At 46.0% G+C, this 16,733-nt stretch overlaps 1 protein-coding gene across 4 annotated transcripts in view; it reads left to right on the top strand.

Moving 5' to 3' along the window:
• FAM222B (family with sequence similarity 222 member B) overlaps window positions 1–16,282 on the top strand; it is a 28,163-nt gene extending 11,881 nt beyond the window's left edge. For 3 of the 4 annotated variants that reach the window (XM_026861562.1, XM_026861561.1, XM_026861563.1), the window contains 2 exons: window positions 4,381–4,508; window positions 10,965–16,282. In XM_026861562.1, the coding sequence (XP_026717363.1) occupies window positions 4,427–4,508; window positions 10,965–12,550 (1,668 nt within the window). In that variant the 5' untranslated portion in view covers window positions 4,381–4,426 and the 3' untranslated portion in view covers window positions 12,551–16,282. The remainder of the gene's footprint in view (window positions 1–4,380; window positions 4,509–10,964) is intronic. The other variant, XM_026861564.1, reaches the window with a different exon arrangement.
• The last annotated feature ends 451 nt before the right edge of the window (window positions 16,283–16,733 follow it).

Raw genomic sequence — 16,733 nt, forward strand, 5'->3', positions numbered from 1 at the left:
GAAAACCAGCAGTAACTGGGCAAAAGGTAAAGGTGGCAGCGGGATATTGCGACCACGAACTCAATTGGACAAAAGGGTTAATGCACCCCCTTTCCCCCTCAACGCATGCACGGAATCCATGCTTCACCTTTCCTCGTCTCCCATGCTAGTTGTTCATGCAAAACCCACCTCTCCTCATCTAGTGTGCAAATCAGCCAATAGATGAACTTAAAAGGTGACAGAAAATGTTGTTGGGTGTGCACCCACCACCCAAGGTCACCAGACCCAAGACAACAGTGGAACCTGGGGTGGTGATCCGGATTCTTTGACTTTCTCCTTCTCCTCTCCTCCTCCTCCTCCTCTCCCTTTCAGATTTATCAATAACAGGCCACCACTTACTGTCCTTTTCCAAGTTTGTTTCCACTGCAAGTAAAATATTTTAACCGTTTGTTTGCTGTCATTTCACCTTATTTTTAACCCAGGGGAATCACAAAACCTTTATGACTCCATGGGCTCCCAGTCTGGGTCATAACATCTGGTAAAAGTGCAGAAGCCCCTTCGGTGCTTGGTTCGCTGCGTCCGTTCCAGTTCCCCCAGTAACACACCTCCCATCCTCGGGGGGACTGGGGCAGCAGCCCTGCAGGGAGCTTTGCAGGTGCTGGTGCCCACACAAGTTGCCACCATGGAGCCAAGTCTTCTAGGGAGAGGTCTTGACGTGCCAAGTTCAGCTTATCTCCTCCTCTGGACTAATTAGAAGTAATAAAGCCAAGTGCAGGAGGGGATGATGGGCCCAGCTGCCTTTGTGTCAGGACCCTGCGCTGCCAAGCTGGGACTGCACGTAACAACGGTGTGAGACAGCCATGAATGCTCACCCCAACCCCAAATGCAGTCTGTGTGGGGATTTCAGGGCATTTTAGAGCTGAATGGTGTGTTGGAGTTGTCTGCGCTAGCTCCTCTGAAGGAGAGTCAGGTCAGAAGGTAGTAGTCAGGTGCTGAGTATCTCAAAGGGAATAAATGTTAATTAATTTCTAACCAAAAAAAAAAAACCCAACCCAAGCTTGTTTGTAAAGACATTTCAAATGCATTTGGTTTTAAATACTGAAATCTTGTTTTTGAGAGACTATATTAATTTCGTGGAGAACAAAAATTGGAGCAGGGTTTTAATTATAATATGGAATTCAGCGATAGAGTTATGGTCAGCACTTCTGTAAGTCTGAATTTCTTTTTTTAATGCTCAGCAGTGACCTAGATGGCATCAATTTGGTTATTGCAAATCAAGCTAAAAGAATGATTTTATGCTTCTACTTAAAATTATTTTCCTAAGTCCAGTATTTCCTTTAAAATGATTATTGCCACCCCAGTCTTTTATGAACCTTTGGCATTGCCTAAATGATTATCCGCCTGCGGGAACAACTTGCCTTTATAGCCCTCTCTAAAACATTACTCTCTGTATTGGAGCTAAAGCTTCTGTAAATACATGTTTTGACCTTCAAGGAAATACTGCTGTCTTATCGCAGAAGCCTGGCTCTTCTGCGTCGAATTCTGTGACCGCTCTTAATCACTTGTTCTCTCCTAATGTGCCATTATCCTGTTTATTGCTGTGTGCGTGGCGCTGAGCCTCTCTGTGGCACTTCAGCAAGAGGCTTACTCAAAGAGTCACAGTGTTCAGGCTATAATGAGCATTAATGATGGAGCAGGTGAGCAAACCCTCCGCATATCTTGCCTGTCAGAAATGCTACTTGTTCAGTCAAAGAGCACGTTGAGCGCAGTGCTGCGCTGCAAAACGCTTTTCTCTCTTTCGGGGCTGCACCACAAACTTGCCACTGCTTAAGTAATATTTTAGACACCGAGCTCCGTGGGCCGTGCAAACACGGGAAGTAATCCTGGGCTGGCGTCAGACGTTACTGCAGTAAAAGGTAGATGCTCAGGTTAATGTGGGGATGGTGTGATCTGATGGTTTTTCTGACTGCTTAATTTTGTTTGTCTGCTTTTCACTGAGAAATAGGTCTTGTTTTTGCCAGTCTTCTGAAGTTGATGAAATGAGGCAAAAAAGGAAAATACAATTCTTTTTTTTTTCTTGCTGACTGTGAGTGTTTTCATTGCTTACTCGGGTAAAGCTCTTGGCAGCTCACAGTAATTTTGTCTTCTGATTCAAAGGAGCTGGATTCTTGTCTTGTCTCTTTGGGCTTGCTGGGCATGATTGGGGTCAAGCAACTGCTGCCCACAGGGTGTTTGCAGAGTTTCACCGAACATTGCATGCTTATAGTCATGAATGAATCTCATCTATAAAGGTCAAGCAACGTTTCAGTTCCTAAAGCAATTTCTTTTAAGTTGTGGGTGTGACAGATCTCCAGTCATCATTTGTGAACACCTTCTGAAGACTCCAAGAACTCCACCTCCTACAGAGGGTGAGAAGAAAATCGGGGTTTAGATTTATTTTACGAGATTTTACAACTACGAATCTTGCACTTTTGGTAGTGCAGATCATTACTGTCTCCTAGGGATGAAATGGAGAATGATTTAGGCTTACTCTGTTGGCGATTGCCCTGCAGCTTGGTGAGGTTGTGTGTTTGTTTCTCACGGCACTGAGTCACCGTTACTCTGAGTGGGTAGGGTGAATGGGCAGTAGCATGGAGCTGTCAAGCTGACATTCAGTGCCCAGAACTACTTTTGTTAATCACAGTGGCACCCGATGGGCTCGCTCAGCAACACTCGGTCAGATTTTGAGAGCACTTGCCCAGTGAAGATGCAGAAGTTTTCATAAATTAGTATTTGTATGAGATTTCTTGGCTGTTGGTTTAATCAGCCTTTGCATGTTAAACCGAGGAGAGACATATAAACATGGAGCTGCTGAATTCTACACAGTGAGTAATTGCTCTACTACAGGAAAGCTTTAAGTCTATGCTGTTTGCTGTGTTGGTGCAAGTATTCTTTGGCCCATCTGACTTGTGACAGTGGTCTGAGGTGAGGTTTCAAATTAAAGTCTTTCAAACGTTACTGAAGAGAAATTGGCTTTTGGAGCTTTCTGGACCATGAAGGTGGTGGTGCTATCCAGGAGGCAGCACTGACGTTGCCACGTTGGGGGTCTTCCAGAGGTTTCATTCACATCGCTTGTGCAGTCCTCAGCAATATGACTCTTTCAGAAGTGGCCTCTGCAGGGTTTCTGCAGCTGTGGCTTCTTGTGTCGGTCTTGAGCTTTCTGCTTCACCTCTTCTGATCTTCGAATGCCTCCCCAGTTGTTTTAGTTGGGGTTTGTGAAACAATGACTGAAATTAAATCAACCTATAACTTTTGAAGCCTTTGAAGCCTTCTTTCCATGTTTTGAGGGTTGTATAACAAACCCCAGGGCCTTTCTAGCTGTTCTCTAGGTGTTTTGGCAAAAGCATTCCCTGTGTAGTGGCACTGATGCTTGTTGAGATCTGGGCAAAGAGAAGTCAGCTGGTTCCTCCCACTTGGCTCAGCCATCCTGTTACCTGGAGCTTTCTGAAGTGCTCATGGCTGGCTGTGGCTTGCCCCAGTAGCTGCGGCAGGGGGGATTTGATCAGGGGCTTGAACCAGGTGGCCTTGAGAGACCTTGTTCCAACTTAAATTTCTCTCTGTAGTTCTAGTAACATTGGGAGACTTCAAACCCGAGTTAGCTTTGTTGCTGGGAACACCCCCTTTGTACGCCAACCATGGGATTCGAGGGTGGCTGTGCAGTGTTTATATTTAAAGAGCTTTAGTGCTCTGTGCATTCACTTGGAGGTTTGATTTCCTAATGCTGAACCTCTGCAGCAGAGGATGGCGGCCCTTCTGCAGCTCCTTTGTGCAGAAGGCACGTCTTGCCGTTTGTCTAACCCAGAGCCACGCAGGTTAGCGAGTCTCCTATGAAATGAAGGAAGTTGTAGCCATTCATCTTTCAGCCTAATGGACCACAGAAATTACAAGCTGTAGCATGTAGCTTAATCTTGCCACAAGGCAGAGTGCTGCATACTTTGCCTTCAATTTATGCATGCCATGCCTTTTTATTAAATGTAAAAGAGCAGTTGACAGGATTTCTCCAGAGGACTTGCTTTGGCTATACCTGGTAGATAGCCAGTGCATTTCAATATATAGTAAAATGAATGATGGTGGTTTCTTTACCATTCATAACAACCACCTTTGAAATCTGAGGACAGAGTTATGGATTATCCTCTCTGTGTCAAGCATCAGAGGAGAGCGAGACGGCTATTTTAGTTTTAACCCTGCAGATGACCCACTTCTTGAAGTATTTCCGTTGCCGTTCTGAGATGCAGCGAGGGCTGGAGCAGCAGCTGTGCATCTGTGCTTGGTCAGGCCTTCGCCCAGGGATGGCTCTTTGCCGCTTTCTTTTCTCTGTTCCTCCTTGTATTATAACTTTGAATTGTCTCTCTGTTGTTGCAGTGTGCAGAGGAGTGAATGCCCCATGTTGTGTTAGTGCCTGTCTGCCATGCTGGCCTGTCTGCCAGGACCAGGTGACCTCTCCTTTCAGCTTCTTTCTTACACGCAGATGAACACTGGACTTCAGAAATGTGAGTGACGTTTTGTCTGCAGGATGTGGTTAACTGTTAAATCTGGCTCTGGTACAGCTATGACATAAACATTTAGGATACAGTGGAAAAACTATTTAATGTTAGAGTCTTTCTTTTGTTATGCCTTCAAGGCATCCATCAGTAATGGCTCTGGGAAATCGCTGTGGAGGTTCACGTGTGTGCAGCGAGCTCTTCTCCATTCCTGGCTCTATAAAGGTTAATTTTAACCACAGCAAGATGAAATGCAAGCGAGGTTTCTGTGAGATTTGTGCCTCTTTGCTGAAAACATTTTGTCCTAAAAGTGTGCCAGCTGACTTGCTTCTTAACACCACTTTTTCCCGACTCTTTTTCACTTCCATTCATTTAATTACTCATAGACACCAATAAAAGTTGGATCAGGCTAATGCAAACCTTTTGAGGTCAGCAGCTCTGTTGTTCTACATACCTGGGGCATATACTGCAAATATTAGTGATCTAGCCCAAATTACTAAAGTTCAAAGTTTCCATCTTCTTTCTGATGTCTCTTTGGTGCCTCTGAAATTATGCCTGCAGAGAACTCTGGTAATTCTTTTTTGATAACTTCAGTCATTTTTTTGATGCTTGTAGATTTATTTTTTTTAAATCTTACTCTGTGTCTCCTCTTTATCACTGAAGTTGCACATTGATTGTTCAGCTGGAATTTCAGAAAGACCAAGGTTTCTTCGTAAGATGTGTACTTTGTTCTCAGGGCTGTGACCTGTCTCTTGTACGTGAAATGTGTATTGGGAGAACTCCGTACCCTCAGTTGTCTGATGGACTCATTGCTCTTTAAAATCAAGTAATTTACAGTCCAGTGGTAGCTAAATTATTAATATGTTAAGGCTTGTGATGCTGCTGAAAATAGGTAAGATAATTTTGCAATTAAGGGTGACATGCTCAAGGTCCTGGCCCTGCCAGAAGTGAATGATGCTGTTCACGTACACATGTGTGCTCCCCTACAGCACTTGTACAGCGTTTATGCCGACTCCATGGGCTTGGTAATTGTAATGACACTTTCGGCAGTAATAAAAAGCTTTACTCACAAAAGGACTTCCTTAGACAGCATGAAACTGGGCATTCCCCTCCTTTCTCATTTCCATTTCCAGTTCAAGCTCTGCTGTAGTGGTGAGAACGTGCCTAGGTCCTTGCATTACGTGTGAAGTTGCTTTGGTGGATCAGAAAGCTTAGTTCTGACAGCAAATGGTTGAGGTTCATGTGAGGGTAGCTGTGCATAAATCAGGTATTTGCTAATTAAACGTTTACAAGGCAACATGCGGGCAGTTTCTTAACCTGACGGTACCTGATGCTTTTTCTGAGAGCTGCTGATCCCCGTGCTGAAAACATTGCTGTATCCTGCTTAGTGAAGAGCTCTGGGTGCTGCATTTAAAAGAATTTAGGACATAAAGTAGCTGGCAGGCACTGACTGGCAGTGGTAATGCTCAGCTGTTCCAGTTTGTTCTGATTTATATGGAAAATGAAACTGCTCGTACAGACCTCGCTCACCCCTGCTGCAGATGTGTGTAAGATTAATTGGTGCATTTCTCTCCATACTGTATATGCACAAGCAGTCTAGCCCCTGGCCAAAGGAAAGCTGAGTTAATGAGCATTTTTAATGAACGGTGACTTGTGACTTTTGATGGGGGGTTGGAAGCGGGCTTTAATAAAAGTGCTATTGCTTTTATAAAAGGCACAGAACTCCCCATGATAGCCTTTATTCAGACCTCCAGTGTTTGTACTAATAATTTTTTAAGTGTAGTTTTCTGAATCAGACTCTTTATTAACTGATCCACTTAAATCCACATTAGCTCAATTATCTTTTTTTTTTTTTCTTGCTCACTTTCAAATAAGAGGCTTTATTCTCAAAGGTGGTCTGTGCGGTAGGAGTTTTTTAGATTAATATGCACATATTTTGTCCTTTAGAAACCGATCACTATAGGACTTCCAATTTCAGCATTTTTCTTTGAATTCCAGCCTGCATCACAGGAAAGGCTAACCCTGAAAATTGTCATCCACGCAGGGGATTTCTCACTGACTCAGTATTGATATTCTTTCTCCTTCCTCCCAGTGACTCCAGTATAAACCTGACTATTCAACTGGGATACTTGAGGCAAGACTTGTTTGGGCAGTGTCCACAGCTGCTGTTGGACGTAGTGACAGTGCCACAAGGCCTGGGAGAGAAAGGGTGATTTTTCGTGATAGTGGTGCAAAGTCAAGGTGAAAGGTACTTGCTTCTTGGAGAGCTTTTGTTGTTGGGGGGGCACAAAAGAAAGAGGAGCAGGTTGGGACTGGATATGGGGTCATCAACTAAATCAAGTCCTTTCTAGGAGTGAGGGCTCTCTGAAAAGCCTGTAGAGAATCTGCAGCAACTGAGATTTTTATGCAGAAGATGGGCACAGCTGTTTTTTCCTTGTCCCAGTGCGGATGCTCTCATTAGGATACAAATCCTGAAGGCCTGTTTGTATTTTGTTTAATGTTAATGAAAATTTAACCGTAGGCAGTTTTAAAAGCGGTGGGTTTTAAAGCCTTAATGTGAAATGCATTTAAAAGATGTTACATTAGTGCTGAGGTGAGGCGGAGAAATATATCTCATTTCATGATAAAAACGGTTCCAGCGGTGAGTCGTGCACAGGAGTGTGACCAGATGAATTGGTTGCCACGGGATTAGCAGGAGAGTGAACTTGCAGCTCACCAATTTATTGGGGTAATTGCTCATATGCAGAGCTTTACCTTACAGTAAACGTGAAATAATGACTTTTCAGCAAAAGTATTCTGCCTCGCATTTACCATTAGGTAGCTTTGTGGAGCTCATCCCATTGGTTTTTTTTGATGTAGCTTGTTCATCTGCCATCCACCTCATCATTTTATGACCCGATCCAGAATTCTTGCACCTGCACACAAATGATTGAGCATATTCTAATACCAGCATTGCCTTCTGGTCTATTCTAGCTCGCTTTCCATTCACTTAGTTACCAGAGACCTAATTGTTCTTTACTGGTTTGTAGGATATTTCGATGGGATATTCAGACTCTTGCTCACCCTATAATGCCTTTCTTCTTTTTCCTAATTTTTTGCTGCCTTTAATAATTACAGTCACTGAATCTTGCCCATGGAATTACTAGCAAACGCATTTTAGGGAGCACATGGGGGCACTCAGAAGTACATCACCTTCAGGCCTAAGTAAAATGGCTGAGTTAGTCTGTAGTGAAAGGAGCATAATCTTAGTTTTATGCAAAATGGGCACTGCTTGAAATGGTGGCTGGTTTCAGAAGATCCTGTCCAAGGGATTGAAAAGATGGTTCGCCGTTTGGTAGGATGCCAAACTTGATGCTGGTGCGTCATCTAACTTTAACTGAGGGGTTATTTTCTCTCGTCAGAGGAGTAAATTCTCCCAGATTTGAGATTACAGATGTGTTGTAACTGATAGGTGCAGCCTGTTCAAACACTGATATTTTAGCTGCTTTCTCAAAGCTTCCATCGCAGTTCCCATATAACAGAAAAATAGATGCTTGGCTAAAAGAATATTTGGTGTATCTGTTTAGTGTTTATATTTACCATATAATTTGCTGATATGCCTATGGAAATGTAAACCAAGCTGGGAAATTTTTATGGTAAATATGCCTTAAAGTATAAACTTAATTTTTCCTCTGAAAAAAAAAAAAGCTTTATGTGACAACGACTGTAAATGTAACATAAACCATAACGCAGACAGGTGTGGGTCCCTTTGGCAATTGTTGATGGTTCTCCTCTGATTCATGGTGAGTTGCAAGGGTCGTCTCTTGGGGAAGAAACAGAACTTCATGAGCGTGGGTGAAAATAAAGGTTGGGAGTTTGTGAAGGCCTTGGCCATTGAGGCGAGGTGCTGGTAAATGCCATTCGGAGGCTCTCCTCTCTGCTGGGAGCGTAGCAGCTCGCTCAGAAGGACAGAGAGAAGCCATCTGCCTGCAGCAGCAGGTACAGGGTTATGAACAGAGAGGATGTTTTGGTTAATATCAAATGAACATTTCCTTTGATTAAGGGTGAAACGTCCCGGTGTTTGGACAGCACAGAGAGTAAGAGTATAACCGGCGCTGTGGTATGTGCTGTGCTAGGGATGCAAGACAACCTGCTTGTGAAGCTTCCTGTTTCACAAAAGGTATTTTTAAGATTTCCGTGATTATCCTTTCTTTTGGTATCCATCCTGTTTTCCATTTTCTGACCCTTACTTCCTGAAGGTGAGTGCTCTTAGAGCAGTGCTGCTCTCCCTCACCTGTGAGGGCTGGAAGCTGCAGGATGCAAAGAGAAACCGACGGCTGGTACTCATGTATTTGGGAGTCCTTTGAAGGCAATTTGCTTAAAAGAATCAGAGGTGGATTTTCAAAAGGAAGGGCTGTTGGCCTGGGAACATCAAGCTCATTGCTGGAACACTAGATTTCCAAGGGTCAGATGTGGGGCTGGGGTGCTCTTGGGCTCTGGAGGAGCTGGCTGCTGTGTTTCCCATCCTTTCAGCACAGCAGCAGGTGGCATGGGGATGCTGAAAAATTTAGCAAAAAGGATGGGTGTTTTTTTTCCAGTAAACTATTTGCAAGGTGGTGGTGGTAGTGAAATCAAGCAAAAGCAAAATCAGATTGTCAAAACTGCAAGCATAATTTTAAGATGATAAAATCACTTCTAAAGTTGTAGTCCCATAGGAGTTAAGCAGCAGAGCTGTGGTAGGGGAACAGCCCAACTCTCTGTTTGGAATATGATTGTAGTGAGAGAGGCACAAGCATTTCCCTAGATTTCTGAAGTTCTTTCTAGAAGCAGTTCAAGCTTGTGGGCAAGGTAGGTATCTGGTAATTGAAGGAAGTGAAACCACACCCCTGTCTCCAGAAGTCTTCTGTCTGTGTCTGGGGAGTAGCATGTTTTTAATCTTGTGAGGTAATCACGTAGTTTTGCTGTGTGATACAAGGATGCTGTCCTTAGCAAGGTGCCACACTGAAAATTCAGCTGAAGAAATAATTGCAAGCCATAAAATAATGCACATGTAGCCTCCTTCCATTTGCTGAACTTGGACTGGCAAGGGCTTCCTAATGGACAAAAAGACACTCAAAGTGCTTTCAGATGTCAGCATCTAGAAGAGAACTCGGATGTAAATGGAGGCTTGAGCTGAAGTGCTTCATATGTGCAAGGTTTTGGGAGCAGGGAGGGCTGCAGGGGTGACTTCTGTGAGATGCTGCTTGGAGCCTCCCCAGTGTGCGATAGAGCCGATGCCGGCCGGCTCCAAGTCAGACCTGCCGCTGGCCAAGGCCGAGCCCGTCAGCGACGGTGGTAGCACCTCTGGGATAACGTGTTTAAGAAGTGGGGGAAAAACTGCACAACTGCAGCCAAAGAGAGAGAATATGTGAGAGAAACAACTGCAGAGACCCAAGGGCAGTGAGGAAGGAGGGAGGGCAGGAGGTGCTCCAGGTGCCAGAGCAGAGATTCCCCTGCGGCCCGTGGTGCAGCCCATGGCGAGGCAGCTGTGCCCTGCGCCCAGGGAGGTCACCGGGGGAGCAGAGACCCCCCCTGCAGCCCAGGGGGGACCCCATGCCGGAGCAGGAGGAGAGTGTGAGGAGTTCCCCCCTGAGGAGGAAGGAGCAGCAGAGACACCGGGTGATGAACTGACCATAACCCCCATCCCCATCCGCCTGCGCCGCTGGCAGGGACCAGGGAGAGAAAATTGGGAGTGAAGTTGAGCAAGAAGGGAGGGTGGGAGGAAGGTGTTAAGATTAGGTTTTACTTCTCATTGTCCTACTCTGATTTTGATTGGTAAGACATGAAACTAATTTTCCCCAAGTCGAGTCTGTTTTGCCCGTGACAGTAACCGGTGAGTGATCTCTCCCTGCTCTTATCTCGACCCACGAGCCTTTCGTTACATTTTCCCTCCCCTGGCCAGCTGAGGAGGGGAGCGATCGCGCGGCTTCGGTGGGCACCTGGCATCCAGCCCGGGTCAGCCCTCCACAGTGTTGTTCCCACCTCAGCATTACACAGGTTTAACGTTTAATTCATAACTTTCTGATCTTGAATTACACAGTAAAGTTACTGAGAATGGCTTGAAGAGCCATGGGATGGCAGCCTTAAATTAAGAGAGCAGAAACTAGCCCACCACCGCAAGCCATAAGAAATATTTCCAGCTGGAGACAATCCGATGTTCATAGCGTGTTCCCTATTTTTGTCCAACTGTAAACACACTCTAATGAAAACACTGGTTTCATTTTGCTCCCCCAGGCAGGTCTTACCTTAAGCTGAACTGGGGGTTGTGTTGGTCACCAGGTAATAAAGGGAATGAGGTATCTGGTACACCATCCGCTGGTCTGGGAAGATGAAGTTCTTGCCTCTTGATTCCTTGGAGATTTTCTACCCTTGTTGTGCAACTGTCTTGCCCTGGGGTTGATCCCTTGCTTACCAGAATTGGTATTGACAAATTTCCTTTCTCCACAGGGGACACTACACAGAAAATGAGATCTGCACAGTATCCTACCCCAGCAGAATTGGATGCTTATGCTAAGAAGGTCGCCAACAATCCACTGACTATAAAAATTTTTCCAAACAGTGTCAAGGTTCCCCAGAGGAAACACATACGCCGTACTGTGAACGGACTTGATACTTCGGGCCAGAGGTACAGTCCCTACCCGTCTCAGGCCACCACGAAAACAGGCCTCCTGGCGATAGTCAAATCTCCAGCAAAAGGAATTATCAAAGACTTTGACGGGACACGCACGCGTCTGCTGCCGGAAGCGATGATGAATCCCCCTTCCACCCCGTACGTTGCACCTAGCACTTTAACCCACCCCCAGGCGCTTGCTCGCCAGCAGGCTCTCCAGCATGCACAGACTTTGCCGCACCCCCAGAGTATACCGCAGCCACAGACTTTGCAGCACCCTCAGGGTATTCCACAGCCACAAAGCTTACCGCACCCTCAGGGGATACCGCAGCCGCAGACGCTGCCGCACCCTCAGAATATGCAGCAGCCACAGGGCTTGCAGCATCCTCAGACCATGGCACACCAGACTCTGCAGCACCCCCCGAATCCTTTGCTGCAGCCAGGTTTACATGGAAGCAGAAAGATGCCGGATGCAGATGCGCCGCCGAATGTGACCGTGTCTACCTCAACCATTCCCCTCTCTATGGCTGCCACCCTGCAGCAGAACCAGCCACCGGACCTGAGCAGCATTGTGCACCAGATTAACCAGTTCTGCCAGGCCAGAGCTGGCATTAGCACTACCTCAGTCTGTGAGGGACAGATTGCAAACCCCAGCCCTATAAGTCGCAACCTGCTTATCAATGCAAGTACCAGGGTATCTACTCACAATGTCCCTACACCCATGCCTTCCTGTGTAGTAAACCCTGTAGATCATGCTGCTGCTGCTATTCCTCCTGCCTCTGTTAATGTGCCCATGGTGAATATTAACAGGGTGCCGCCCGCCTACCAGAACGAAATCAAATCGGTTGCGTGGAACCAGCACCAGCTTGCACATCTGCAGCAAATGTGTGGGGATGCTGCTGGGCCTGCTGGACTGGCAGGGAAGCACCCTCAGAGAGAGATCGCGGGGCAGAGTTTTCCTGGCAAAACTTCAAACTACCCTCAAGAACTGTGCATGGGCCAGTCGTTCAGCTTGAAGCCCCCGATCGAGAAGCCTACGCCTTCTCCACCTGTGAACGGGTTGCAGGGACCCTTGCCATATACCAATGGGCACTATTTCCAGCCCATCTGGAATAACATTCTGCCCACACCCAACAGTGACAGCTCTGGGTCCCAGGACCTCACCATGCCTTTCCACGGGGGACAGCCAGCAGGAGCGCCGCTAGATTGTGCAGGGGGAACTCATTACAGAGCTGGAGCTGGTCCATCCAGCCAGAATAATGTGATGCAGACCATGGATTACCTAAGCGGGGACTTCCAGCAGTCCTGCTTCAGAGATCAGAGCATGGCCGTGTTGGGAAAAGTCCATCGGCCTCCCATGAACCGAGCACCTGAACCAACCGATAGTCGAAATCTTCATATTCAACACCCAGGGTATAGATAGGCTGCAGTCACTTTCACAGACAAAAATTATAGGTTTAGTCTTAATTTTAATTAATAAGCAAGGCATTTTTAACTTGCAAACTTGTGTGATCATTATAGTAACCATTGGAAGAAGATATACTGTATATTTAAAAGCTTTGCTTACATGTTATCTATCTCCTTTGTGCATCAAATATTTAACATGCCTTTTGTGTCAAAGAATTTCATTACACTACTTCACGCCACAGCTGTTTCCTCACCGCAGAATCCCCTTTGTGCAGCTTTTGCCTTCTGCTTAGTAGCTACTTGCTGGACTGATGTTGAGTTGCTGCAGGGTTTCGCAGTTGCATCTGTTCGCCAGCTCCGTCAAGAGCGAGGTAGCGTAGCTGCTTAAATTTCCATCTCAATTTCCTCTGAAGATTAAGAGCAACAGAATTTGTCAGGAAGCAGGGCTTATTTTTGACTCGAAAGCCCATTTCATTAATGCATTAAACATTGACCATTTGCACTGTCTAGAGGCCTATTTAATTGAAAAAGAAGCCTACATTTGGAAAGAGCTAGCTAGGGGGGTATGTATTTAGGCATTAATATAGGAAGAAGCTTTTCAGCTGTTTCTTGCCGAGACACCCGCGTTTATCGTTTAGACTTTGTCCAAAGTCAAAAGTCTCTGGCAGATTTTTCTGACACTTTTTCATTTTTTTTGCAGACAGGGTATGGAGGAGGGGGGAATGGTGGGTTTAGGACGTAGGCAGCATAGCTGCCATGGGTAGCTGCCTTTTTCCTGCATCATATGTCCCTTCCCTGCTCCCCTTTCACCAGCGTAAGAGCTAACTTTGTCTGAACCCCTCGCTGCTAGGAGTCTGGCCGTCCTGATGTGAAGGGAATCCAGACCCACTGACAACTCCAAAAAGGGTTCAGCCACTTCTCCGATAGCTAGAATTAATTTCAGGGTGAGGAGGTGTAACTCGAGCTGGTCCCCGGTGCAGTGAGCGGGCGCGGGGCAGCGGGGCTCGGGCCCCTCACAGCCGCAGTACCGGGGGGGAAAGGGAGATGGTCGATCTGAAGCAAAGCTCTGCTCACAAGCCACTGTGGGACCCACGACCCCTATTCCTCTCTGTCACAACACCACAGCAGATTTAACAGAACCATTCTCCTCTCTGGGGTTTAGCAAAGCTATTTGTAACACCCCTTTTTCCCAGGGTCTCGGTGCCTAACTCCTTCTGTCCCTTTCCCACGTCACTTCCAGCAGCTAGTCGAGTCAGTGACCGTAGGACACTAACTATTGGGTAACCTCAGCATCTTGTTCTCCTCAGTGTACCGAAACACACCTTTCCTTTCTAACAGCCGAATCTGTTGTAAGTAGAAAATTTCTCATCTCTGTTCACGAGACTAATACTTGAACATAATGATCACAATCAAGTTTGGAAATTAAAAAAAAAAAAGAAAGTAAAAAAAAATAAATGCATTGATTCTTTATATGTACACTGGCTAAAAATATTGCTCTACACTGTAACTTTTAAGTGTAATATTTCTGTATGAATGTCGCCTGGTAGTGTGGGTTTGAGTAGCATTGTGTATGGGTGAACCCACTGGCCTCTGCCATCCACTGGCCTCCCTCACAGCCCTTTGAAAAACAAAGCCTTAAGTATTTGCTCCTTGAACTTTCCTTAACGAGCATGGTTTAAAATCTTAAGACATCATACAAAATTAAAAAAAAAAAAAAATAACAAGTTTTGAAGTGACGTCATAGTTGGCTAGAGATTCTTAAAAGTTTTTCGTAAATGGAAAAATTAGAAAACATTTATTTGTATTTTTTTAATTTAGACGTGTAGTCCTGGGCTGTAACAAATATTTAGGTTTCAAAGCTTAGCAGAGTACGTTTTCTGACTCCTTGCGTAAGTTAGTACACTTATATCATGTCATTATTTAAATTCTTTTAAGTGTACTATAAACCGTTCTTTAGTGGTAACTCTTTAGCAAAGTTAAGCAATTTGACTAAAGACGGATTAAATTATGTGTTGGCTTGTGTTGCCTTATATTTAAAAAGGAAAAATTGCCTGATTGTGTTATGCCAAATGATAGCAACATGAAGTCCTAATTTATTGTTTATAATCGTATTCCTGCAGTCTTTGTGAAAACTGGTAAATATACATCTATGAAAGAACTAAAATCCTGAGGCTTTTCATGCAATATTTTTCTGAATACATTCTATTGGAAGCCAAGGTTCGAGTCTGAAGCTGCTTCCCTTACAGTCTCCCCGCCGTCGTCCCTGTCCTACTCCCCCCAATCAATCTAGGGCTGTGCTATGACTTTAACCTTTTCCTGCCGAGTTAGTTACTGTAAGGTGTTCTGCTACCTGAATACGTACCTTTTTACTAAATAAAATATTGGCATCTCCTCTGTTCAGTAGCCTGCTACAAATCTCAACCCAGACTGTTATTAAAAGTTCGGGTTTTTTCCTCCTGCTCTTCTCCCGAGAGAGAGAGAGACGGAGTCGAGCCCCGTGTCGTGGTGTTTGTGGTGGTGGTGGTGGTGCTGGCCGCGCGTTGTGACGTGCCGGGGGTTGTTCTGCACGGGCAGGTGCAGGTAGAGCCACGCCACCTCCGGGACTTCGCCCTGGCGCAGCAGGACCGGGGAGCAAAACCACTCCCAAGATTCATCCAGGCAGGACTTGGCTCGAAAAATAGCAATCATTTTACTATTAAAATATACTGAAGTAGTTTCTTTTGTTCTAGCAGTGAGATTTTTCTTTAAACCAACCCTTCCCACTTCTGCAGCAGCCTGTTGCTGACGGGCTCTCCCATCTCCTTCCCCACTCCATCTTCTCTAGAGAGCCACCAGCACCCCCTGGACCCCGCCGGGGGGAGCCAGACGAGGCACTGTCCCTCACCAGGGTGACGAAGGGGCGAGCAGACGAGGTGGCCGGAGGTGTGCTCTCCTGGAAACCTTTATCCACACACAGTTTTTACTTCACGCTCTGCCCAGTGCAGAAATAAAAATAACCTAAAGGCCAGGGACACACGTTCCCCCTGGGCAGTCCCTGGGACCCCCATGCAGAGGGTTGCCTGCCTTTGGGCTGCACGTCGCAGCGCTTGGCTTGTCTTTCTGTCTGTCTTTTCGTCCGTGGGTCAGTGGCTCCCTGACCTCTGGCTCCAGCACCAGGCTCCTCTTCCGCTGATGGATCCTGGGTACTTGCAGGTGATGGTTCTTCTCCTTGAGGAAGGAGTAAAAGGTGTTTACAGATGTTTTCCTGAACTATTTGCACTGCCTCGTCAGCGCTGAAATCTGTCCCCTTTACAGTGCCACACTGATTTAGCAGAATATCGTTATTCTCATGGCTCCTGGCAGCTCCCTTGCCAGCTGGAGGTGGACGTGAGCTATAGGTCCTAGGAGGGATAAACAACCCTTCCACGAGGAAGCTTCCATCTCTGACGTGTCTTGTCTCGAGCAGAAGCTTTGAAGCTATTAATTCGCAAGCCCAGTTTGTTACAGCCCAAAGTTAACGTTTTGTAAAGCCACTTGTGAATTTTCTTTAAGCTTTCAATGTGAGAGATGTCTCCGTGGGACCCAGCCACTCCCGTAGAAACCAAACAGAAATGTTTGCTGGGACTCACTGGGGAGAGAACTGAGAATTGCTGCTGTATTTCATTAAACCACAGACTGATTATAAACACTGCTGCTTATGTGCTACGGGTATGAACTAGGATTTTTTTTTTTTTTTAATTTTTTTTTTTTTGTCTGCAGGAAAAATAAAGAAAGAGAGACCTGGTCCCTCTGCCCCTTCTGCTGGTTTTATGCAGCGCGAGTGCGTGGGGCTTGCATGGCCATGGCCAGCAGCACGGGGAGGCACGGGGTGGGTGCTTGTCCCAGAGGGAATCTGGGGAAGGCTCTCCATGGGTTTCTGGGGTACAAATGTGTCAGGCACAGCCTGGCTACGCTTCTCGACTTAGAGCACTGAGAAGATCTGGGAAAACAGAAGAGGTACAAAATCCCAGAGCCAGAAAGGTGCCAAAATTATTATTAAAAACAGGAGGAGGGGTCGAGGAGGTGATTTAAGTCCCGTCAGGATGGACTTAGATTTTTGATGTTCTGCAAGGGTTAGGGCTGTCCCGTGCCCTAAAGGTCTGCTTTCCCTGGCCGGGAGGGAAGTGTGGGGAGACACAGGGCTGCTCCAAAAGCTGGACCTAGAAGCTACTGCTCTTCAA

This window comes from Athene cunicularia (assembly GCF_003259725.1).
Source record: "Athene cunicularia isolate RWA chromosome 19 unlocalized genomic scaffold, athCun1 chr19_part1, whole genome shotgun sequence".
Classification (NCBI taxonomy): Eukaryota; Metazoa; Chordata; class Aves; order Strigiformes; family Strigidae; genus Athene; species Athene cunicularia.